The 24,445-nt window shown below is 38.9% G+C and overlaps 1 protein-coding gene across 5 annotated transcripts in view; it reads left to right on the plus strand.

Annotated features, from left to right (window-relative positions):
- U2SURP (U2 snRNP associated SURP domain containing) overlaps nucleotides 1–18,426 on the plus strand; it is a 35,419-nt gene extending 16,993 nt beyond the window's left edge. For 4 of the 5 annotated variants that reach the window (XM_053390187.1, XM_053390188.1, XM_053390189.1 and 1 more), the window contains 15 exons: nucleotides 2,606–2,710; nucleotides 3,372–3,438; nucleotides 3,530–3,693; nucleotides 4,072–4,234; nucleotides 4,712–4,791; nucleotides 5,561–5,648; nucleotides 6,965–7,087; nucleotides 8,630–8,786; nucleotides 9,649–9,744; nucleotides 10,021–10,087; nucleotides 11,572–11,734; nucleotides 13,534–13,644; nucleotides 14,702–14,820; nucleotides 16,021–16,197; nucleotides 16,554–18,426. In XM_053390187.1, coding sequence (XP_053246162.1) covers nucleotides 2,606–2,710; nucleotides 3,372–3,438; nucleotides 3,530–3,693; nucleotides 4,072–4,234; nucleotides 4,712–4,791; nucleotides 5,561–5,648; nucleotides 6,965–7,087; nucleotides 8,630–8,786; nucleotides 9,649–9,744; nucleotides 10,021–10,087; nucleotides 11,572–11,734; nucleotides 13,534–13,644; nucleotides 14,702–14,820; nucleotides 16,021–16,197; nucleotides 16,554–16,692 — 1,819 coding nt within the window. In that variant the 3' untranslated portion in view covers nucleotides 16,693–18,426. The remainder of the gene's footprint in view (nucleotides 1–2,605; nucleotides 2,711–3,371; nucleotides 3,439–3,529; nucleotides 3,694–4,071; nucleotides 4,235–4,711; nucleotides 4,792–5,560; nucleotides 5,649–6,964; nucleotides 7,088–8,629; nucleotides 8,787–9,648; nucleotides 9,745–10,020; nucleotides 10,088–11,571; nucleotides 11,735–13,533; nucleotides 13,645–14,701; nucleotides 14,821–16,020; nucleotides 16,198–16,553) is intronic. The other variant, XM_053390190.1, reaches the window with a different exon arrangement.
- Nucleotides 18,427–24,445: the final 6,019 nt, after the last annotated feature.

Below are 24,445 nucleotides of genomic sequence, written 5' to 3' on the forward strand. Positions count from 1 at the left end.
AATATGAAGCATTTTGAGCCTCCTACTAGAAATTCTATTGACATAATTTTGGTGAAACAGTTAATGAATATTTCCCGTATATGCTTTGATCTACTGAGACCGCAACATTTTTAGTAAATTAGTTTTATCTGTGATGCTGTTCAGCGACCAAAATGCAAGAGCATCAGCTTTGAACAGTAAGAAGTGGTAAGATTGAAGCTCAACTTTAACAACTTTGCCATCCTGTCCTGTTGTCGCACCTGAGTGTGATGCAAAGTTTTCAGAGATTGGATGCTGCAGACCTCTTATTCCTTGATAAAGGGTTTGGTTTAATTTTTTAAAAACTTCATTTGGAGCATAAGAGACTGATATGCAGAATCAACATTATGCGGGGGGGGGGGAATGTAATACTTTCAAATGTATCAAAGGAATGCAAAGAAGGGCAGGTTTGTGCTAAAGGAGAAGTGGCTTACCATCAGGGCTTATTGTGAAGCCCAGGCACCTCAGTTAATAGCTTTTTATAACTTGTGTGCCACTACTGAATATGCCCAATTATTGTAAGTAATGTGATCCCAAAGGTTCTTAAAGGTCAAAACCAAAAATGACTTCCTGCTATTGGTATTTTCAAATACAGTTTGTACATACTCAGATTTTTTTTTCACTCGAGACTTCCAGAAAACTGCAGTGAGTAAAATGATTACTAAGTTATTTGGAATGTGTGTTGAGCAGCGGTTCTTGGATGATCATAGAAAGTTTTTAGGATAAGACTTCTAGGCTGCTTCTAGTAGTTAACAGCATGTTTTAATTGTAGTAAGAATAGTCCTAATATTCATGAAGGTAGGAAGAGATTTCCCTTTTTAAGTTGTCAAACAGATGTGCATTACCTGTGAGTGATTAAGATTGGACAAAGTCCTAACGTGCAATGATATGCACATTGAAGATCTATGAAAAGCATTAAGCAGAGTATGACACTTAGGAATAATTGTAGTTTTAAAATACTGAGACATGCATCTCGTTTAGTAGTCACAAACACCTTTTGAATGTGGCAGGAAGCCAATACTGCTTTGATTTAATGCAAATAACATCTGTAGTAGGATGAAATTGGGGCTGCTGGGGGGGAAATGTACTGCTTTTATTCTAATACCTATTACATATTGTGATATCTGTCTTGGTATACAACTGAGCAACCCAGGGAAGCCCTTTTCATGTGCAAATGAGCATGCATGCACCATGGGTTTTTCATTGATTTGATTGATTTCTTTTTAAACTCTGGAAAGCTTAAACTGCAGCTTATAGTGCAGCACAAGCTACTGCTGTTCAGAAAAAATACTTCTTTTTTAAAAAAAACAATACCCTGCCCCAGTGTGTATGGATCTCTTTGCTCTTCTCTGGATTGCGGTCAAAGGCTTGTATCTGAAGATAAATTAATTTAATGGAGTTTGATGGAAGAAAAGTTTTCAACTTTCTTCTACTGCAGCCACCTGTACCCCATGAAAAGCCTCTCTGGAGGGTTGGGGTGGGGGAACTCCTCAGCAATTTTGGATGTGGCCAAAGCTGGCCAGCTCACTTTGGGCTGGATCCCCCACCTCCTGTTTTGGGTAACTTCCCACTCCATCTCTCATTTTGGAGGAGGGCCCCTGGCTCTCCAGTCAAGCATTTGTGGAAGCTCAGGTGGTTACAGGCAGACGAAGGGACAATAAACTTTCTTTCCTTGACCTGTCTTAACTTAGGATGTAAGCAAGTCTGATATATTCCAAAATTAAAAACTTTTCTTACTATATTGTAGTAGTTGATTTTTACATTTTTTTATGAGTTGACTTAAATCCTTGAGTGCAATTTGAAATGCCTAATGACTGAAAATTATTGTTCATGGTAGAGAAGCGATTAGAACTTGTGGCTCAATAATTATTATTACTAAGCGGTATGTTGTCACAGTTGACAGCTACCTTTTCATGGAATAAATACTCGCCTGAAGAAAAGTGTTCTTCCTAGTGTCCTTGAAAGTAAAATGAAAATTGTATCCTGGTGGCTTCTCATCCAAGGAACCTGATTAAGATCAGGTTCTTAGGCACTCAACTTTCAGCAGTACTGAAGCATAAGCTGCCATACCGTTTCCTTCCACCTCTGTTGTATTTTGATTGTTAGCATTTGTGTGTGTATGCACAACATTTTAAATTTTAATTGAGCTTAAGCAAAAGATTTTATCAAACGAGAGTATTGTTCTGCAGCACAATTCTATGCATGTCTAATCAGAAGGAGGCCCCATTGAGTTTCAGTGGTCCTACTCCCTGATAAGTGTGCATAGAATTACATTATTATATTTAGAAACACAGTTTTTATTGCATTAGTTCCGATTCAGGCAAAAGTGAACAACAAACTGGAAAAGAATACTGCATTTCTCTTTCTAATATAATTCAATGAGCCACAGGACCTACTACTACTTTATACTAGTTTTATTTTTGCCCATCATGGTGTTCAGAACACTGCTCCAAATTCTTAATTTGTATAAATCTTCTTAACTGTGCAGCAAAAATAATCTTCTCCATTTATTAATACCTTAGGTGGAGTGTAGTTTGTTTAGTGTTAGGTCTGAATCAATTTTTCTTTAACTGTGTTGTTGTTGTAGGAATTTGCTTGCGCTGATACATCGAATGATAGAGTTTGTGGTGCGTGAAGGACCTATGTTTGAAGCCATGATTATGAACAGAGAAATCAACAATCCAATGTTCAGGTGCTTATTTTTCTATTTCCGTTCAGTGCTGTCTTTGTCGCATGTACCGTCATTGTTGCTTCAGTACTGCTGTGTGCAGTTATTCACAGGCATTTATGCAAACCCAACTACTTTGTAGGCATAGCTCTCACAAGCAGAAAATGAGGTTTCAAGTATTTGTGTGTAGTTCACCTTTTCAGACACAATTGACTATATTTCTTTTTTTAAAAAGACAGAAAATAGGAAACTTACCTAACCTTTTCCTTGACATGTCAGTCTTGTGCCTTCTTCTTCCTCTCATCATCACCATCATCATCATCATCATTAAATTTGTATACTGCCCCTATACCTGTAGAATCTCAGGGTAGTTCACAACATAAAATTCCAATATAAGAATCACAAAATCTCTCTCACTCCCGTTCTCTTATGATTGAATAGTGTTTCATGTGAATATTCATCTGCAGCCTGAAGTGGTACAGTGCAAATACTGGTAGGCTACCAGATCTGCTACTTGTAAGATCTAGGTCTTGATGATCTGAATGTTGCATAGATCAAAGAATGGTATGGGTGTGGTATAGTGGTAGAAACTAGGTTTTTTCTGGTGTCAAAATGCTGCTTTTCCTTATGTTAGTGATCTCACTAGGGACATGCTCTGATTTCACACCCTCTGCTTTTTATTTAGGTTTTTATTTGAGAACCAGACTCCAGCCCATGTATACTACCGGTGGAAGCTTTATTCAATTCTACAGGTAAAAATACTTTTAACTGCAACTTCTAATATTACCTGTGATCAGCATACTGGTTGCTTTGACCATGGTTGTGTGTGTGTGGTTTTTTTAGGGTGAATCACCAACCAAATGGAGGACTGAAGACTTCCGTATGTTTAAAAATGGGTCATTTTGGAGGCCGCCTCCTTTAAATCCGTATCTCCATGGGATGTCAGAAGAACAAGAGCCTGAAGCATTCGTAGAGGAACCTAGCAAGAAGGGTGCACTTAAGGAGGAGTAAGCATCTTTAAAGAACCTAATATGTCATCTTTTCACATAGACAAGTGATAGCTCATCTGCACTATTCCAATGTGTAGAGATAGGAGCCTACACAGAAATCCCAGTATGTGGAAGAGCTGGCCAACTTTTTTGAAAGCATCCTAACACAAAGTTTCTTAGAAGTAACTAATTTCTAAACATCCATGTTTCCCCTCCTGTTGAGTATGGGTGAAAATGATAAACTACTACTAAAATTCTCTCGTCTCAGTAAAAAAATGTATTGCAGATTGTTCTCAGTTACTTTGACTCTGAAATAGAATGTTCAATAAGGCTCATTTATAAATATACAGAAAAGGTGTTGCTAAGTTTTCTAAAAATTTGAAACTGGAATTTTAGACAGAGGGACAAGTTAGAGGAAATCCTGCGTGGGTTAACACCGCGTAAGAATGATATTGGAGATGCAATGGTTTTCTGTCTTAATAATGCTGAAGCTGCTGAAGAAATTGTAGACTGCATTGCTGAGTCACTATCCATCTTGAAGACTCCACTTCCTAAAAAGGTATGATTGATTTCTCAACAGTTTTTATGTTTTGTGTGTAAATTTGTGCATTGCTGATTGGCTGCAAAGCAATCAGTATCTATGTATATAGTAATAACCAACTATGAAAGATGCTTTTTGCTTAATTAAAATTGTCTTCTACCGTAGTTGTAAAGCTTTGTAATAGCCACATGTTCCTTTTGTGTTTTTCTTCTTTGATTAAAAATAAATTGCATAGGTATTTGCCTTCTGTCAGATTGTGCCAACTGTTCATGAAACTTTTTTCTTCAGAAGTGGGACATTGAGTATTTTGGTGCTGAACTTTGGATAGTTTGGCATTTTGTAGCAGGAGTTTATATCGTGCACATTTGAACAGGCTTTATTTATTTATTTTTTAAAAACTGGTATGCTGTTCTCTTAAAATGGCAATTTCAACTGGATTTTCAAAGTTATTTGTGGAACAGTAATATTGATAACACTTCTAAATTTTTTTTGCAGATTGCAAGATTATATTTGGTGTCGGATGTGTTGTACAATTCTTCTGCAAAGGTTGCCAATGCTTCATATTACAGAAAATTGTAAGTATCAACATTTTAAACTTTCAAGAAAAGTCAAAAACCTTTGTAGATTTTGAATTTTGCATGTGCTACCTTGTAGTACTGTCTGGCACCTTGACAAATCTATAGGAGTACCAATCCTTAAAAAAATGTTTACACTTGATCAATTTGGAGCCAACTTAAAATTGTGTAACTTTCCTCTGTAGCATGCACTCATTGTTAAACTAGGATAATTTCGCTCTCTGTATGTGTGAATACAGTCATACCTCATGTTACGGACGCTTCAGGTTGCGTGTTTTCGGGTTACGGACCGCGGGAAACCCCGAAGTACTGGAACAGGTTACTTCTGGGTTTCGCCGCATGCGCAGAAGCGCTAAATCGCGCTTTGTGCATGCACAGAAGTGCTGAATCGTGCTTTGTGCATGCACAGAAGTGCTGAATCGTGCCTGCGCAGACGCGACGCTTCAGGATGCGAATGCTGCGGGTTGCAGACGTGCCTCCGTCACGGATTACGTCTGCAACCCGAGGTTCCATTGTATATACAAGTGCTAGGTGTCTTGAAAGGCTGGGTTGGCCTATAGCAATAAATTTTGACAAATTGTAGTAACCTTTCTAAAGGTTTTATTCGTGAAGCTAATTTTAGACCTATTCCTAAATGGGTGTGTTTAGGGCCTCTTCTGTATAATTAGAAATTTGGGCGCACATATTTGTAGCTTAGATGCAAGTTGAATGACTTTCGCTGTGGCTTACTCAGTAATGCAAACTGTAATATATGAAAATGTTGTTTCAGTTTTGAGACAAAACTTTGCCAGATATACTCTGATCTGAATGCTACATACCGAACAATACAAGGCCATTTACAGTCTGAAAACTTTAAGGTATGTGTATGATTATTTATTGAATTTGTTTACTTCCATGCAGTGAGCAGTTTCAGGGTGAAAACAGCCGTCCGTTGCAACTTAAAAGACTAACCATTTTATTATCATGCAAACTTTTGTGGATCATAGACCACTTCAGCAGATAAATGAAGTTTAGCTGTGAATTGGCAAGCATATATATATATGCATAATTGGGCAGGGCAACAGAGAGAAGAGATGGGAAATGTAGAGAACTGATTCAGAGGGAAATGAAGAACGAAACCACCACTAGCAGACAGTGATATTTATCTAAAAGCAGATTAGCTGCAGTGACCAATTTAACAAGGCCATAGCACACACATCTTGCTATTGGTAAGCTAGTTAATTCAAGTAGTGTGGAACAATAATATCAATTCTTGCCACAGGTGATACAATTTATCAAGTGTTTTAATTCAGTGGTATCCCATGTAACTTTCTCTTAGAAGTTTATTTTTTATTTCCAATATTTATATACCACCTAACAACAAAAGTCCTCTGGGTGATTTACAAGTAAAAATTAAAAGCATAAAATATGATAGGAAACTAACATCTTGACACACAGTGAAACCAGCCACAGAGAATGACATCAGTACAACAAACAGAAAGTAAAAAACCCAAAAACTTATGACTGAAAATGTCACCTGGGACCTTAAAAGACAGACCTCTCTGAGGGTGCCAACACTGGAAATGCCCTCTCTAGTAGCCAACCTCATTTGTTCCTTTATTGACATAAAAAATGAAATTATAAAGATATAATGTAAATAATATAGAACAGCCAACAAAATAGTGTTGTAAAAATATAAGTATTAAATAAAAGCTGTTCTGCTTGGTGCCAAAAAATAATTAGTGCAAGCCTCTCTGGGGAGAAAATTGCATTAGGAACCTGCCCGTCAATAAATATACAACCTTTCATGTCAGAAAAAAATGACTTTGTTTTTCAGCAAAGCAAAATTTGTGTATAGTTTGCTGTGAAAATAAAAACCCAATTAAATAGACATAGTGCAGTCTACACTCCATTGCAGTCTGCACCAAACATATTGGTTTTTATTGGCTGTACCCAAGTCATACTTGGAGTAGACCCATTGAAATCAGTGGACTCTAGTCCTTAACAAGGATTTCCGTGGGTCTGCTTTGAGTATGACTTTGCTGGATGCCCCCCAAGTTTACTAAACACATCAAAACCGATATGAACGTTCTGTGACGGGTGCAGTGCTAATTAGATAGGTGGCATTGTGCTTTGTGTAATGTTCTTAAAGTACTTCTCAATACAAATGACTAGCATTGTTTACTACTTTTAGCAACGGGTAATGACATGCTTCAGAGCATGGGAAGACTGGGCGATTTATCCAGAACCATTTTTGATCAAACTGCAGAATATTTTCTTGGGGCTTGTAAATATTATTGAAGAAAAGGAAGTGGAGGTAAGTGTGAGATAAGACCATTATTGGTACTATTCGTTTGGAAGCAAACAAGAGAATCTGAAGCCTTACAGGTAAGGAAATCATAGCAGAGGTTTGTAGCTGGACTCTAGGGCATGAAGGCTTCTCTTGGTTCCCAAATGAATCTTTCCTTTCATTTGAAGTTGCATAAACACAGTTTTCCCCTAATGTGAATGTTAACATTGTCCGTACCTTTGCCTTTGAACTAGCTCATTTACCAGTTACGTATTGGAAATTACTTGGAACCTGAAGCACGTGCATTGCCTCTTTATCAGTGTTCAGGTGTGTGTTTGTGAGTGAGAGAGAATTTTAAAATACCTGAATGCTTGAGACCAGCCTCCATCTCTTCCATATTATGTGGTTAGAGTTGGAATTAACGGAATAAAATACATGTTGTCTATTAGGGCATTTGTCTCAAGAAGCTGGAATGTGTCTAAAAAGTTGTTAGAGCCAAGAATTTCTAACCTGTGGCTAATTCCTCACAGGTGCAAGGAGAAGCAGTTTTGAGAAACGTATAGTTGTTGAGAGTTGGTTGGTTTTGTAATTAGAGCAGAAGATACAAACAACTTAGGGCCAGGTTCACATGGAGGGTTGTTCTTGTCTTACGGCTCATGGTTTGTTTGGAGAGAAGCAAAGGAGCCTAAGTTTGACAAGAAGTCACAGTACAGTTTGTCTCCTCCCCTGCACAGTAGCACTGAGGAAGGAGCAAAATGCCCATAGTTTCAGCAGCATGTGTGAAGCATAGTTTATTATAAATACAATTTCATGTGAAGTGCAGGCCAGGCCGAAATTATTGGGTTATCCAAACCATAAACATGTACTACTCATGCCAGATGTCTTTTGTGAAGTAATTCAAGAAAGTAAGCAGGAGAGGTTACATCTTTTGTATATAGACTTACTGCAGTGCAAACAATAAATGAACTACAGGAATATGGGATCTATTACCTGGTTTCTGAAGGGAAACTTGGAAAGTGTTTGCATGTGCTGAACTCTTTTATATTATTAAACACAAACATTGGTGTCCCCTCCCCCCAAGAAATTGTGCATCTACTACATTTATGGACCCTGAGGAAAATGTATTATATCTCTAACCAGGGTCTTACTTCTGGCATCTTCATGTATTGTGTGAATGGTAAACCGCTTTGCATACTTGACAGAGGTTTTTAATGTGTCGAGTAAATCCAGAAACTTCCTATGTGTGCAGTTGTACAACGAACTGTGATGCTAGCATACTAGTGGTGCTAGTAGCATCCAGATGTGGAAAACAGTTATGCTGGAGGTTGAAAGACGGGGGGAATCAGACATATTGTGCAGATGCCCATGTCACATTGTATATCGGGTGCACAGACTGGGCCACTTCAGCCCACAAGGAAAAGTGCAGGATTTGTGAATTGCCGCATAATAGGAGGTGAACATAATAGCTCTGCACATTTTTGTGAACTAAATGCATAAAATGTATCTGAAATGAAGCTGTAACAACTTGAGGAAAACACTATGCATATAAAACTTACATTTGGTTTACAGGAAGTACCCGATGATCTCGATGGAGCTCCCATTGAGGAAGAGCTTGATGGTGCTCCTCTAGAAGATGTGGATGGAATTCCTATTGATGTTGCTCCAATTGATGATCTTGACGGAGTCCCTATTAAGACGCTTGATGATGACCTTGATGGTGTTCCCTGTAAGGAATATCTAAATTTAGTGTGTACTTAGAAGCCTGCACTTTCTTACTGCAAAACGCACATTTAATTGAGGCCCCGTTTATTCTGGTACTTTGGCGTTTAAAATGCGGTGTTGCCGAGATTTGAGAACAGGTGTCTTTATTAGAAATTTGGCTTCCATAGAATAATAGTAGAAAAATGGAAGATGTGAGGTGTGTTGGTTATTACTATTCTGTCGGTATTCAATCAAATATAAGCAAGATCTGTATTTTCATTACCTTGTTAGGCCATAAATCAACTTGGGGCAGAAACCCTTTTATTACAGGTTTATCTTGAATGCCTCCTAAAATTGATATCTCTAGTGCAAAATGATAAAACAGCAGAAAGACTACAGCGACTCCTTTGCACAGGATAGCTCAAATGTTCCTAGATCCCACAGAGCTTTAGATCAGGCCTCTCATAATTTGTGCTCAGATTCTGGAATTTAGAGGGGCTTGAGTGCATGTCTCCCAGAATTATGATATCTGTCTATGTCTTCTCCCTGACATACAAGTTTCCATATGCAGTAGGCTTTTATGTGAAGTGAATCCTCTGCCTTTACTTTAAAATGGCATTGGCCTTAGAAGATTGCGTTATGTGCCCTTCCTGAGTATTCAGGTCTGCCATTCTAAAAGCACAAGGTCATAGATCCCATTGGTGGGATGCTTCTGAGTAAACATGCAGAGACTTGCTCTGCACGTAATCTTTTACTTGCAGCAACGTATGCTGAAGCCTGCACCTTTTAAAATGGCTTATCTTTTTCAAGTGCCCTATATAAGAGAGAGCATACTAAGCAGGACTACTTTGGAACGTTGGTCATTGCTATAATCTTTTATTCAACAGTGGATGCTTCTGAAGAGTCTAAAAAAAATGAGCCAATTTTCAAAGTTGCCCCTTCAAAGTGGGAAGCAGTAGATGAAGCTGCACTTGAAGCTCAAGGTTAGTGTCATATCTAGCTTCTGCCACTTTCGTTACGTACATTTCAGTTAAATGGGTTTTAGTTCAGCATTTCTTGCTAAATATTAATGAAGCAATACTTTAAATTCACTAGCAGACATCACAAGTGCTGCTCTTATTCTGGAACAGTGCCATTAAATAAAAAAGTTAGGATTTAACTGCTATGTAGCATAGTTACAAATACCTTTTTAAAAAATAAGATTTATATAATTTTATGTAACACCGGCCAATGTTTTTGCATTTCCCCCCCCTTACTAGCGGTAACAACATCTAAATGGGAGCTTTTTGACCAGCATGAGGAATCTGAAGAGGAAGAAAATCAGAAGTAAGAATTAAGGTGTTCTGTATGTCTTCTCTCCCCCTTTTCCCGTGGCCACTCTGATCCTAAACATATTACACAATAACAAGGATCATTTCAAACATGCTATGGGGGTGTGAAATGTCTATGCTTCTGGAGTCCCTTATTAGGGAAGAGATAATCCTCCCATGGATAAATACAAAAGTTGTAACCTCATCCATTAATGCACATGTTTCCTTTAATTACTGGACTCTGGTAGCATGTTAGACCAAAGAACTGTCTATTCCTGCTTCCACGCCCAGTGAAAATCTGTTCAGTGTCCCATGTGAGTTAGGCTCTGTAGAGTTATTTTAGAAAGTAATGGTAAAATCTCTTCTCCATTAGTATCTCAGATATAAATGATGTGGGTGCCAAAACAGCCTAGAGAAAAGGCAAGAGTGGATTCCTAGATATATGGGAGATCTTTCAGGTTTTATGGGAAAACATTAAAAAAAGATATGTGGCTTCTATCCCAAACTGAATCTGACTGATTCAGGTCTATCTGAGATTTGCCTGAAGTGGGTTGAGGCAACCCCGGGTTGGGTTCAGCAAAGGGGAGGACAAAAGTAATGGGTTTTAAACCCTGATTAAATGTATGGTTGGGGTGGGGCAGAAGTAGATGCAAGCAAAGACGCTTGCCTGTCCTCCCTCCCTCCCTCCCATGGCTGCTGGCTGCATGTTTAATTAAGGTTTTAAACCCTACATATACATAGGGCTATGTGAGGCCCCTATTTGGATTTGGGGTCAGATTGGGCCCAAATGATGCCCCAAACTGGCTCAGAGGGAGCTGAAGCGGCACTCTCTCAGTAGTTGGATGCATGGAGCCAAATTGGGGCACATGGTCTTCTTGTTGAATCCAGGCACATCCTGGCTCAAGGAGAGGTGCTGCACTGGCTTTCCATAGATCTGGGCATCCTCATCAGTGAAGCACTCCTTGCATTGTTGGATCAATCACTGTTGATTCATTGCTGGGTCAGTAACGGGGAAATCAGATGCACATTTGCACTGCTTTGGTTTCACGCTGAGATGTGTATCCCCTCCCATAGTTACTTTGAAATCAGTCCAGCAATGATATACTGCAGCCACACTTCATTGTGCTCTATTATACCTGTGTTATATTTCCTGTTCCTGGTCAAGCAAGTGACATTTATATGGAAGGCTGCTTCTGCTTGTGAAAGCGTGAATGAAGGGTTGAGAGGAAGCGTAAACAGATATAACCCATCCTCCCTGTTTTCCCTGTGCTGTTCCTCTCCTCAATTTTTCTTTGCAGCCCACGCCTAGTATTTTAAATAAAAAGGATATTGTATAATAATAGTAAGAGGATGTTACAGAACAAAAATAGAAGCAAAGTATGCTGGCACATGTATCTGTGCTTGACTTTATGCAATGACAAAATGCTCTATTGGAAAATGATAAACATAGCAGATTTCCCCCAGAGAGAATTAATTCCTGTACTTCCGTTTTTTAAAAAGCCAAGAGGAAGAAAGTGAAGATGAAGAGGACACCCAGAGTTCTAAATCAGAGGAGCATCACATGTACTCCAATCCAATCAGAGAAGAAATGTCAGATTCAAAATCTTCAAGCAAGTACTCAGAAATGAGTGAGGAAAAGCGTGCCAAACTCAGAGAAATTGAGGTGTGTGAGAAAAACATTGATAAAATTTATTTTTATACTCTGATATAATGGATCAAGCATAAAAATAATCAGTTTCCCTATTTTCAAAATTTTCACTTGGATTTCAGGAGTGCTAATCAAATTTGATCATATTTAAGAATTACTTGTATTTGTACTATGTATATGTGAGGCTGGCACTGGGTCTTAATAGTTTTATTATTGAGAGATGTAACATAAGGGAAACATAGGTACAAGCTGGAGGACCCTCCTGGGCAAATTTTGGGGTAGTGTGAGAGGAGAAGAGGAAAAATTTAAATTGCACAAGCAAAAAATTATTACACAGTTCGGCGGACATAATTAGGGCATTATTCAATCATAGCAAGTGTTGGGAAATAGATAGGGGAGGGCAGAAGAGGCAACAATTGAGCCATACACACGAGAAGCCTTGAACATTTTGAACTTTGAAGCCCATAATGTACTGAGCAAGTATATTTCTAAGCTACTTATTTTGCATAATTATTGGAGCCTATGCTCTTTATTCAATCTTGATTTAAGGATGATATTTGATCTCTTCTCAATTGTTAGAAGAGAGTGGCGCTTTTATTTTTGAATTTCTAAAGCACTTATTGCATTCCTAGAATGTAGGAAGAACTGTTGGGTAATAGTGTATTCTAGTCATAACTACTTGGAAAGTCTAGGGTGCCCTCTGCTGGTGAGAAGAGTATAACTGTATTGCAAAATGAGATTGGTCCTTTAGGATTAATGGATTCTTATTCATGGATGCTTATTTTAAGGATCCCTTTTCTAAACATGATCTCAAATATTAGGAGTAGTAATGCCCAATGAAAGTCATTACATTGGGGTATAATAATCTCTAAATTTATTGTATGATCTCCATTAAGGTTTTAAGCTGCATTCCTACTTGAGAGCGAGGAACTCTGCATTAATTTTCCTTTCATTTTTTGAGATTTAGCAGTTGTGTTGAGATGTAATGCTTAGCCATTGTTAAGCGTTATGTGAATGAGCCCCTTTCTTTTTTTTCTCCTCCTCTGTGGTTGCTTTCAATTAATCACAGTTCAGGTTTACCTGTGGTTTAGGGTTCAGGCATGATCTTAAATGAGACCCACTACCTGCCAGTGTAGACAATACTAAGTTAGATGACCAGTGGACTGACTTGATATAAGGTCGCTTCCTGTGTTCCTAATTTGGCTTGTTTCAGTGGTAAAAGCTAACAACAGTTTGTCCCAGGATAAGGCTAAATTGCAATTGGTTAAATAAAAGCAAGAATTTCAGATCTTGTCATGACTGTGGTGGAGAATTCCCAAACCCAAGGCTTATTCATGTAATGGCAAGTTAAATTTTCCTTTTATTGAACCTGATGAAGAGACTTCAGCCTCACTGATAATCTGAGGCATGGGGTGGGATTTTATTTATTTTTTAAACAGAATTTGTATACTGCTTAATGATAAATAAAACTTCTAAGTGATGTACAGTACAAAGAATATAAAATATACATTAAAATGGTAAATAAAAGTCAAAGCTTTAAAGGATCAAACCATAAAGTCAGTTTAAATTTCATTATAAACTAAATGTACATATTAAAATACATGCCAGCTTTATACGTATTTTAATATCGTAATTGCACCAATTAATTGTTTTGAGAACTTGCCACTGAAGAGAAATTTATGTGAATGTATCTAAACCATGTACCCTAGGGCCAAAACGAAGTGAATAAAAAACCTAATCCAAATGTGTATGTTGTAACTTTGCCAAACTTGCAGGTAACTCTTAGTACTGTGTTTGCATGTGTATTTTCACAGCTGAAGGTAATGAAGTTTCAAGATGAGTTGGAATCTGGAAAAAGACCCAAGAAGCCAGGCCAGAGTTTTTCAGAACAGGTCGAACACTACCGTGACAAACTGCTCCAAAGGGTAAGTAGTGCTACTGTTCTGGATTTTTAAATTTAGTTTAGATATGGATTTCTATTAACGTTACTGGAACCTGTTTAGACTATAATGCTAAGTTATTGCTTAGCATGATATGCACAAGCAGCAGCAGGTCTCAGGCTCAAATCCACTTGCAGTCTGGATCCAACCCACTGAATGGTACTGGCCTCACATTACACTTGGCAATCTTAAATAAGAATAGTTTTGGAGCAGTTAATAGTTTGCCTGTTTAGTGTTTTAGACTTATCCAGATAAGTGCATGATATCTAAAGTCATTTCTGTGGGTGATAGGTGCTTTGTGGTAGGGCTGCATTTAAAATTGAATATGAGCATACAGAAACTGACACTAGGCTTTATTACCTTTTAAACCATATTAAAGTGATAGACTTGATTAAAGTGATAGACTTAAAGTGATAGACTTTAAACTAGACAAAATAATAAATAGCTTGGGATTTACTGCCCTGCAATAACTTCATGATATTTGTTGTTACTGTATCTATTTTTAAAGCGATTTAGCATCAAAACCTCAATTTTAAGGTTACTACGCTTAATGATTACATTGCCACATATAACGGGCACATTTAGCTTGATACATTTTTTTAGAAGTTAAGTGCCAAAGGTTTTGTAGCTTTGAGCTAAAGATGTTTGAGAATCCCAAAGAATGCGATTAAGAAGACAAAGATGTTTCCAAGCTTGTTTTAAAAGTGGCTACTTGATTTTGTTCTTGTAAATGTTTGACTGTATGGCAACGACTGTTGGTTAGTAGTAGAGCATATACAGAAGATCTCAGGTTTGTTCTCTTATATATCTAGGTAGCGCCGGGAATGGAATTTCTGAAACACAGCATTGCCAGTCAGGGTAGATAGACAGCATTCAGCTAAATGGATCAGTGATCTAATGTGGGGTCATAGGAAGCTGCTTTAGACTGTTTCTTGTTCCCTCAATGTCAAGCTTTGGCTCTGTTTTGTAGGGCATAAAATGAATTAACAGATACATCTTGCTGTATGATAAATTCTGAAGTGCCCAATTACTTTTAATCTAGGAGAAAGAAAAGGAGTTGGAGAGGGAAAGGGAAAGAGACAAGAAGGACAAAGAGAAATCTGAATCCAGATCAAAAGAGAAGAAAGAGAAAGAAGAATGTACACCAACAAGAAAAGACAGGTATATAACTTAAGACTGCTAGATAGAATACAGCCTGGGCAATGTGTTTTTCCCTTCTTCTCCACCTGCATGCCCCCAAAATTAGCTCCAGGGGCTCCTCCAACCCTTCAGAGCCAATTTTGAGGGGGTGGGCTGCAGGGGAAAGGAAGGGAAGTTACATTCCGCAAGCAGAAGTCTCTTGCACCAGCAGAGCAGAACCTTTGGGGGCCACTCTGTTTTTGAATTGTTTTTCTGGTCACCTAAATTTGAGTGTCTGAATTGGAAAATAACTCGCATCCCACTGAAAGTATTATCATTTTTGTGTGTGTGTGAAGATAGTATTGCTTTTGCAACCTTGCCATTGTTTACCCTACAATTTCACAATCAAGGATCTTGGCATTTAGAAGAAAACTATCATCCAATCAACTGATAACAGTGACAATAAATATGTACAGCCATTTTAAATGGAACATTTAAAGCAATTGTTGCTTTTTTAAATGTTAAGCATGTCAGGATAAAACGGCAAACAAGGGTGCATACAAGTTACAATATCTGGAGAACAAGGCTATAGCTTAAAGCATTGGTGGGGAATCAATAGGCTGTGGGCCTATTTTGGCCCAGCAGGTGGCCTAATTTAACCTGCAAGGTTGTTTCCCCACAAGCCATGCACACCCAACCTGTATGATGTCAGGTGTAGGGCAGCTAAAGGCGTGGCTGCAAAGGAATAATCAGGAAGGCTTTAAATGCTGTTTGGCACAGACTTCAGCTGGATCAGCTACACCTTTGAGTTGCCAATCAGGAACACTAGAGTAAAGCTTATCCCTGCCAAAAGCAAATCTTGAATACAATGCCATTCAGTACTGGGAACTGGAGTGTATTCAATCCCAGCAGGGCTTGAAGTCACTGCTGATTAATTCAAATATTAGTCATTACTGTTAAGCATCTGAAATAAATTTTACCATAGGTTTTCGGACAATCAGTTGCAGTTGTGTTTTTTTAAGGTGGTATAATTAAGTCCCAAGTTTTATTTAACCATGCAGTTTTGATGGGCAGCCTGATTGCCGCTGTAACTCCTATTGCTCTGGAAATGTGCATAAGGAGATTTTGAATATTTATGCATTTAATGTTCTGAAAGCAATGTCAAACTGCTTTAATATATTTGGTGAGGTGATGGGCATCTTTGTATAGGTGCTCATAATTTCTCCTTTTTTTTTGAAAAAGGAAAAGGCGGCACAGCACATCACCCAGCCCGTCCCGCAGCTGTGGAAGCAGGCGAGCAAAATCACCGTCGCCAAAATCTGAACGCTCGGAGCGATCTGAAAGATCCCACAAAGAAAGCTCACGCTCCAGGTCATCTCATAAGGATTCTCCCAGAGATGCCAGTAAAAAAGCTAAAAGGTAATGCTGTTCATTTCTGGAAATCCATTTTTGTTCAGTGTAACTCAGCAGCTAAGCCATCATTTGGCTTGGCCTGTCGTCTGAACCCGGAATCATCCTTTGACTAAATAAATAGAAACAGTTGTCTTTGTGTAATATTGTGGAGTTACAAAATTCTTGGGTGACACATATGCAGTAAAAAGGTACAGGTAGTATTTTCTTGTCCACTTTTATACATACATGTTACAGGATAGAATTAATCTGTTTGGGGAAGAGTGCATCAGATCCAGCATGGTTCTGAACTACTCTAAGAATGGGGCTGATCTTGGCAGGCAGAAGCCAAATAAACTATTGACATTAATACAATTTATTTTTAGGTCGCCGTCTGGCTCAAGGACACCCAAAAGATCAAGGAGGTCGCGCTCCAGGTCACCTAAAAAGTCAGGAAAAAAATCCAGATCTCAATCCCGCTCTCCACACAGATCCCACAAGAAGTCAAAGAAGAGCAAACACTGACAAACTCTTAATTTTTATGATGCTGTCACTTACTGGAAATGCGGTTTTGTTTTTGTGCCTGAAGAGTCTGTTTAAAAAAACACACAAAACAAAAAAAGCATTCCTAATTTTTTTTTTTGTGAATGCACGTGTATACTCATGAGTAACTGCATCGGTAGACCTGTCATTGTTTTATATTGTACAAAATACCTTCATTGTGGCTACTTCCCAGAATGAGATTTTGTGTTTAGAAACTTCATCTGAAATGTGTATAACTGATCTGCTGGCAGTAGTGATATTTTGTTTTAGAATGTTGTGAGTTAGGAAAAAAACCCCACCCACACACAATTGTTTTCCCCCTCTCCCCCTTTTTTGTAGCTTTGACAACTTGAATTAGATTTCAAATAAAATCTGAAAAGAAAATGTAAAAAAATAATAATGGTGTTTTCTTGCCCCTCTGAAACAAGAGTTCTTTCCCCCAACCCCAGCCATAGTTTGCCACCATACAGAGCTGCCAATGTGAGCTTCTAGCAGGAGTCTTTCATACGATGGTCAGGTTATAGAACTCTTCCGGGTATGTTGGGATCTATAGCATGAATATTGTCACTTGGCAATACGTTTTACTTAATGCAGGAACATTTATGCAGTACAGATGTTCTTAAATGTTACGAGCTCTTGCTTGAATTTCCAAGCTTAGCCTGCAGGCACTTTGAGAACACCTATTCTCTCTCATCTTACAGCCTAGCAGCCAGAATGAGTCTGTTGATAGTTCTTTCCAGGGACATCAGGTCTGCTTCTTCCATACCTAGTAAACAATGTGATTGTTTACTGGAGAGAGATTATCACTGTTGCAGCTACTTTCTATCTGTCTGGTGCTATAGATGCTTGAGCAGCAAAGTACATAGGAAGGAAGGAAAGCAGGGCTTGTGGGTGTTAGGAACCTCAAATGCAAACTTGGGCCTATGGCCTCTTCCGTTTGCTTGTAAACTCTTCCCTTTCGACACTCATAAATCTCTCGAGTCATTCATAGTAGCAGGATCACATAATTGATTAGACTAGATTTAAACCAATGCACTAGGGCAGTTTTAGTACACATTTCTGGAAATGTGACTCTGGCAGACTTCCACTATTCAGTTTCTTCATGCATGCTCTTTTTCTCCCCTTTTACTCAGATGTGAAATTTGCTCTTTCCGTCTGAAACACACATATTTCATAGGAATGGTTTCAAGGCACATAGTTCTTCACTGAACATGAAATCCTTTCAGCTGGTATCTTCAGTGAAATGGTATTGAAGCCACAGTATTAAGTCTTTTAATTACTTTCCATGAATAGTGAAAAGAGAACAAATTATATTTCCCCCTTACAACAAATACTGTCAGAATGATCAGAACTCTAAAATGCACATCATGAAGTGTCTTTATAAAGTGGATTTTATTCCAGAAGATGACCTTGTAAATGCATTTTTGTATTGAATTCCTCCTTTGGCTGTGAAAATTGTTGAAAGAGTAGCAGAAATTAGATTTTTTTAACTTGTATCTTTTTCTAATATACTTGTATTCCTTCCCCCTTCTCCTTCCCCAGTTTTGGATGCCCTTTTGTTTTAAACCTGTTTTTTTCCTCTTTTGGCATTGATATAACATAGCACCTCCTCTGGGTCACTTAACTTTTTTTCCATGAAAGAAAAGTCACAAAGGTTCACTGTTTGTTTCCTGGAGGAGTGGGCAGATTGTAATAAAAATGCAAAGTTTAAAGGGATCTGGACTCTGGTGAAGTGTTTTTTTTAAAATCCATAATTATGTTTATAGACAGCTACGTGCTCTTTTATGCTATATATGGGGTTTTAAAGTGTTTGAGAGACAAAATTTGTATTCATTAGAGGAATATGATGCAAAAATACCTAAAATACACATGGGAGAGTAGGACCCAGATGTCCTGTGTGCTTACCTGTATTGTTTGCACATACAGGTGCTACTGATTTTTTTCCATTCTTGCTACATCTCTTTATTCAAATATATAATTTTTAAAATTGTGTTTACATCCTGCCTTTCTTCCAAGGTATATCCAAGCGGTTTACAATTCAAAATGATGAAAATAAAAAGGTATGAAACAGCCAAACCCTCTGAAGCTAATAGAGGTCTCCCCGGCAGTGGTAAATTTTGAAGTGCCGGATCTGATTATGACAGCCCCCATACCCATGCCAGCTGCATTTTTCTCTAAAGAGCAGCAAGGACATGGGTAGTCAAAGAATGGAGTTGGCAAAGGATGTTGCGCTGGCTAGTCTTTCGGAAGACTTGGGCTCATGTCCCTGATTACCCATGAAGTTCACCACATTATGTTGGGTCAGTTACCATCTGAGTTTACCCAAATAAAAGGGTTCATTAGATGCCTGATTAGACTTGCTTATGCTCCACCACATCACTGCTCTTCAGGAGCAGATGGATGGTATGAGATCACTGACCTGGGATTCTCTTAAGCCTTCCGCTCAGTCTGTGTGGACCTCCGAGTAGTGCCAGCTAAAGTCTTGCTACACGCCACTTTAGTTTGAAAACGCAGAGACGATGAAAGCTTAGGAACAGTGTGGTGTGAGCCGACAGAAGGAAGCTGGGGACACAGAGATACATGGCTTTTAGGCACAAGAAGAACAGAAACCTCGTGCAAAGTGATGGTGCAGAACCTCTCCATCTAGACTCAGGTTGTAGATATGTGTAAATAAACCATATATCATGAAGACACCACAATCTCTGCTGTGTCCAAAAGAAAACAGACCCTAGGCAAAGCACATCTTGCAACCCCTGGAATCTCACATTGCTGGGGAGAGTGGTGTGGTGTGCGGTATTTTAGCAGAAGCTACTTCATTCCTGTTTCAAAGATCTATTTTTGGCACGCTGCATTACAAATACAGCTCAGACTCAGACTCAGTACAGCTCAGACTCAACTTTTTACAAAAATAAGCCAACCACAACGTTCTGAGAGGTTAGCAAAGGTTAATATGTGTGCAGCTGAACGGAAATTCAACAAGAGTGCTGTTCTGCATGCATCTTTAGATACAGTTTTAATGTGTAAAATACTGAAAGCATAAAGTACTGAAGAAGCTTCAAATACAAAGACTGTCAGTGTTGGAAAAGGAAAAAGTCCTGACTTCCTTTGCCTCTTCAGCCTGGTCCTCAAACCCTTGTCAGCCTAAAAGATTCCAAGAGAAGAGCGTCCTTGCAGAGTATGTTCTGCTTTTATTCTTAAAAGTCTTCATCTGCAAAACGAACGACCAACTGTACACACATCTACACTACCAGCTTTCTCCAACCAATCCACCACCACACCAACATTGACCACTCTATATATACAGGTACAATTAGGTGAAAGGTTGCATGAGTCATTGTAGGTCGCTGACTCATGCTGACTTAGTTCTTTTAGCATTAAAGAAACAGCGGTCAATTTTTAGCCGTGACAAACATGACCACCACCTGAATATGAGTGGGCAATTGAGTAGCGTCTTGTTAATAGCTAAGCAAATTGCAAGGCGAAACTGATGGGCCTTATAACCAGGCGCAGGGCAAATCCATTTGTTTTTATACTGGCTCTTTACCTGCAAGCGTTATTTGTCTTGGATTTGCCTCTTCTCTCCAACTTCTGATTTCAGCGAAGCTTAATGGAATGATAGGTTTTCAAACAGTCATCTTAGCTTGGACGACAATTATGGTTTTGTAAAGAATCTTGTAAAGAATGAAAAGAATCTCCTTTGATAATGCTCATCTTCTACATACACGAAGCTTGTCTTTTTTGTTAATGTGATAAAAGGGCAGGGGGAATTTGACATCTTTTTCATTCTTAGGATATGCATTTACTGTGGGGGAAGAGTATCTAAATTTAGGAGAAAACCTCTGAAAACCTGTCGCAAGGAGGGTGTTTGTATTTAAAAGCTTGGGGTGGTGAGAGAAAGGTGAGGGGAGAGGAACTTGGAAACATGGTAGCAGAGGGATTGGTTCTCACAAAGTGCCACATGATTCATAGTTTGGTATGCTGCTTCCACTGTGCTCTATCCAATTACAGTCTTACCTCGGGTTGAATGTGCTTCGGGATGAGCACGTTCAAGTTGCACTCCGTGGCAACCCGGAAGTAACGGAGCGTGTTACTTCCGGGTTTCACTGCTTGCGCATGCGCAGACGCTCAAAATGATGTGCGCATGCGCAGAAGCGGCGAAAAGCAACGTGTGCGCACGCAGACGTGCTGTCGCTGGTTACGTTTGCTTCTAGATGCAAATGGGGCTCCGGAACGGATCCCGTTCGCATCTAGAGGTACCACTGTACTGTACTTTATACCCCGTGTATAAGATGACACCAATTTTTTTTTTGGGGGGGGGGAATTGCCGAAAATCGCTCAACCACCTGACTAACTCTGGCAATTGCATGCGTCACAAAGCCTACATTTGTCTGCCCACTCGCCGCCATCAGCCGCCAATCACCTCTCAATTGCCACAGCAGCAGCCAATCGACAGCAGCCCTTGCTGCACCTACCAATCACCCGCCCAATCCAAGATGGCAATCTCCTGCTCACGGCGGCAACCCATCATCTTATACACGGTATACTATGGAACTTCCTGGTTTAAAACCCCACACATACATTAAGTAAAATATAAACATCAACAACCGACTACACCCCCAATCACCATGGCCCCCTCCACCTCTTTCCCCCTTTTCTTCCTAATGTAACACTAATGTCTCAACAAATGAAACTGATCTGTAGAAAATGTAACTTGAAAAAATAGACATTGCACATACTTTTGTAAACCAAGAAATCTGTAATAAAAATATATATTAAAAATAAAAAACCTATGTTTTGATATTTTCCCAACACACCAGGATTGCACACCAAGCTCAACTCTTGATTTGCAGGTCATGGATCACAGTTTTGGGTATGTAATGAGATGGATCCAGAGATCCAGACAGAAGAGGATGGTAGAATTGGACTTTTGTGGCCTTTGATCCCTTTTTGGGGGGGACTTTTTTGTGGTGGTGGAAGTCAATTTCAAAAGTAGGTGGATGTTCCTGGATACTTACCCTGGTTACCAAAAGGCATATGTGCCTTTTGGCCTATTGTACAATTTTCTGTGGCCTACCTACCTCATTCTTTTCAAAGCTCAGAGGACAGCATGAGGCACAATTTTGTTTTGCAGCCTTCCGCTAAACGTGCAATACCGTGAAATATTGCACAAATTGATACGTTAACCATTAACTGTTGAACATAACTCCTTAAGTTATCTAACAATCTGAGAAACACATTGGCTCTCCTTACTACATATATACCATTTAGCTAGGAAATGTAATTAGTTACCTCTGTGAGTGGAAGCAGGAGACCAGCTTTCAGGAGAAATTCCATTGGTATTTGGTGTGGTAGAACCACTCACGTGTGAAGGGAAATGCATGTGTCTCTCAATGGGCCGTCAATACATTTCATGGAGAACCAATCAATGAGCAGTTTCCTGGCACATACCTCTGGGTTGTTTGGGGGACAAACACCCATGAGAAATATCTGGCTGCATTGTAAAGTGTGAAACAGTGTTAAATATGTAATAAGCAGATTAAGGGATGGTAGAGTTTTTTGGGATGGGAAACATGCATGTGTCTGCACCTAGGGCTAGGCATTTATTTTTTTTAATTACTCATGCATCTCAGATGACAGCTCATTGCCAATATTAGTTATGCAAGCATGCCACTTTTACTTTAATTTCTTTTGTTGCTAGGGGGAAAAGATATTTTTCTTTAACTCCATTGGGTCTTCCATAAGGATGCACTCATTATTCCAGAGGCCTTGATGCTCCCTGCACTTCCATATGCTGCTTTCTATTTAGGCTATTTTGAACTGACCTAGTTTTATTTTATTTTTTTAAGACAATCCCTCTAGGGTTATACAGATATGGTATTGTCCCAATTATTATATATATATATTAAAATTAATAGCTAGTGTTTCTCCCCTGTAGCTTTCTCTTCTAAACATCAGTACCGCAGAATCTGGGTTGTTTGAAAATTATATTTTATAAAGCCTATTGAGGTTACATTTCCCCTCCAACCAGTTTCACTGTTACAGCCTTCAGATGTGAAAGGAGCAGGTTGAAAAATGTTTATTTTTGTCATTTTCAAAATATATACTGAAATACAATCTGGCTAACCAACTGTTAAGTTGTGGGTGAACATATCAGACAACACAGCAATTCTTCAAACAGCTCTTGTTTATTCACAGGCCAGAACAGAACTGAACTGAAGGGTTCAGTCGGCCTGCTTATATAGAGCTCCAGTACAACGTAACTGTAACAATTTTTCTAAAACTATCCAATCACTGACCGTCACTTTCGATCCCTTATTTGCATAACTATCTACAGTATCCCCCTGCTGGCCCAGGATGAGAACTTCAGTACATAACACTAACAATGCTTTCAAGCAGGAGTGGGGAACTAACGGCCCTCCAGAGATGTTGGTGAGCTACAGCTGCAGCCGTTGGCCATGCTTTCTGGGGCTGATGGGAGTTGTAGTTTTGCAACATTGGGAGGGCCATCAGTTCTCCACGGTTGCTGTAAAGTTTGAGCTGTAAAAGTTAGGGTAATTGAATGAGTGTTCAGATTTCTTCCCTTAAAAAATATTGCTCGTTTAAATGATCCATCTTGTCTACTGAAGACTGATCAGAATTTTTTTAAAGTTCTTAGACCTGTAATCTATTTTCACTTTTAAACATGAAGTCAGAATAATTGTTATTAGATGTTTGTGGTGAGAAACTTCTGTTTAATTTCAACTGGGGGTATTTCCACCACCTTCAAAAGTTCGGGAAGCCTGGGAGACACCATTCTTTGTGGCAGCCTTTCATTTATAGAACCTGAGTCCCCATGGAGGTGCATCTGACAGCTTCCCTTTATAGTTTTCATTGGTACCAGAGCACAATATCCCAGTTTCAGTCCCAGACAACTGGAAAACACAAGTGATGCTTTAAACCATGTTAATGCCATTAGTTTTGCAGCTCATCAATAATTGAAAAAGGTTCAGAAGCAAAACAACAGCAACTAAAATCCCATCATGTTTTTGGTTCAACAAGGACATTATCTTTCATCAAACATGAAGGTATTTTTATTTATGACAGAGAAAATTTTATATGGCCTTATGTAGACATCTGAAGGCAACCTTGTACAAAACAATAACAACAACAGATGTAGCCTAAGCTAGTTGATTTATGAGAGAAGCCCTAAATGTCTAACAGGTACATCTAGTCATAATTCAGCATATCTGACACTGATCACCATGCAAAACACCCTACCTATGCAGATCTGCTGTGCTTGGAACCAAGAAATAAGATAACTCCAGGGACCAAACTGAGCCTTTTCTGTTGAGGTGGCCCAAAACTTTGAAGGAAAACGTTCCTAGTGGGAGCTATTAAGGCATGAATGTTCCATTTAAAAACAGGCTTAGACTAGTTTTTTTGCTATAACTGGATGTAATGAGGAAGATGGCTATTTTTTTTTTTAAAAAACTGCCTCATCCAATTACCCACAGGGATGGAAGAAGATGGCAAACGTGTGTGTTAATTAATATACATTGCAATATACAGAGTGACAAGTTAAACAAAACCCCACAACACTCTAATATAGGCACTTGCCACAAGGAACGTACAATCTGAATTGAGATTCTGGGAGGAAGTTAAAAGGAAGCAAGGAAGAGGCCTCAGAAACCAAGGACAAATACAAGTAAGTGTAGTTATGCACACTTACATTAAAATTAATTAGGGAAAATTAATT

Source organism: Podarcis raffonei, chromosome 5, assembly GCF_027172205.1.
Source record: "Podarcis raffonei isolate rPodRaf1 chromosome 5, rPodRaf1.pri, whole genome shotgun sequence".
In the NCBI taxonomy this organism is placed as follows: domain Eukaryota; kingdom Metazoa; phylum Chordata; class Lepidosauria; order Squamata; family Lacertidae; genus Podarcis; species Podarcis raffonei.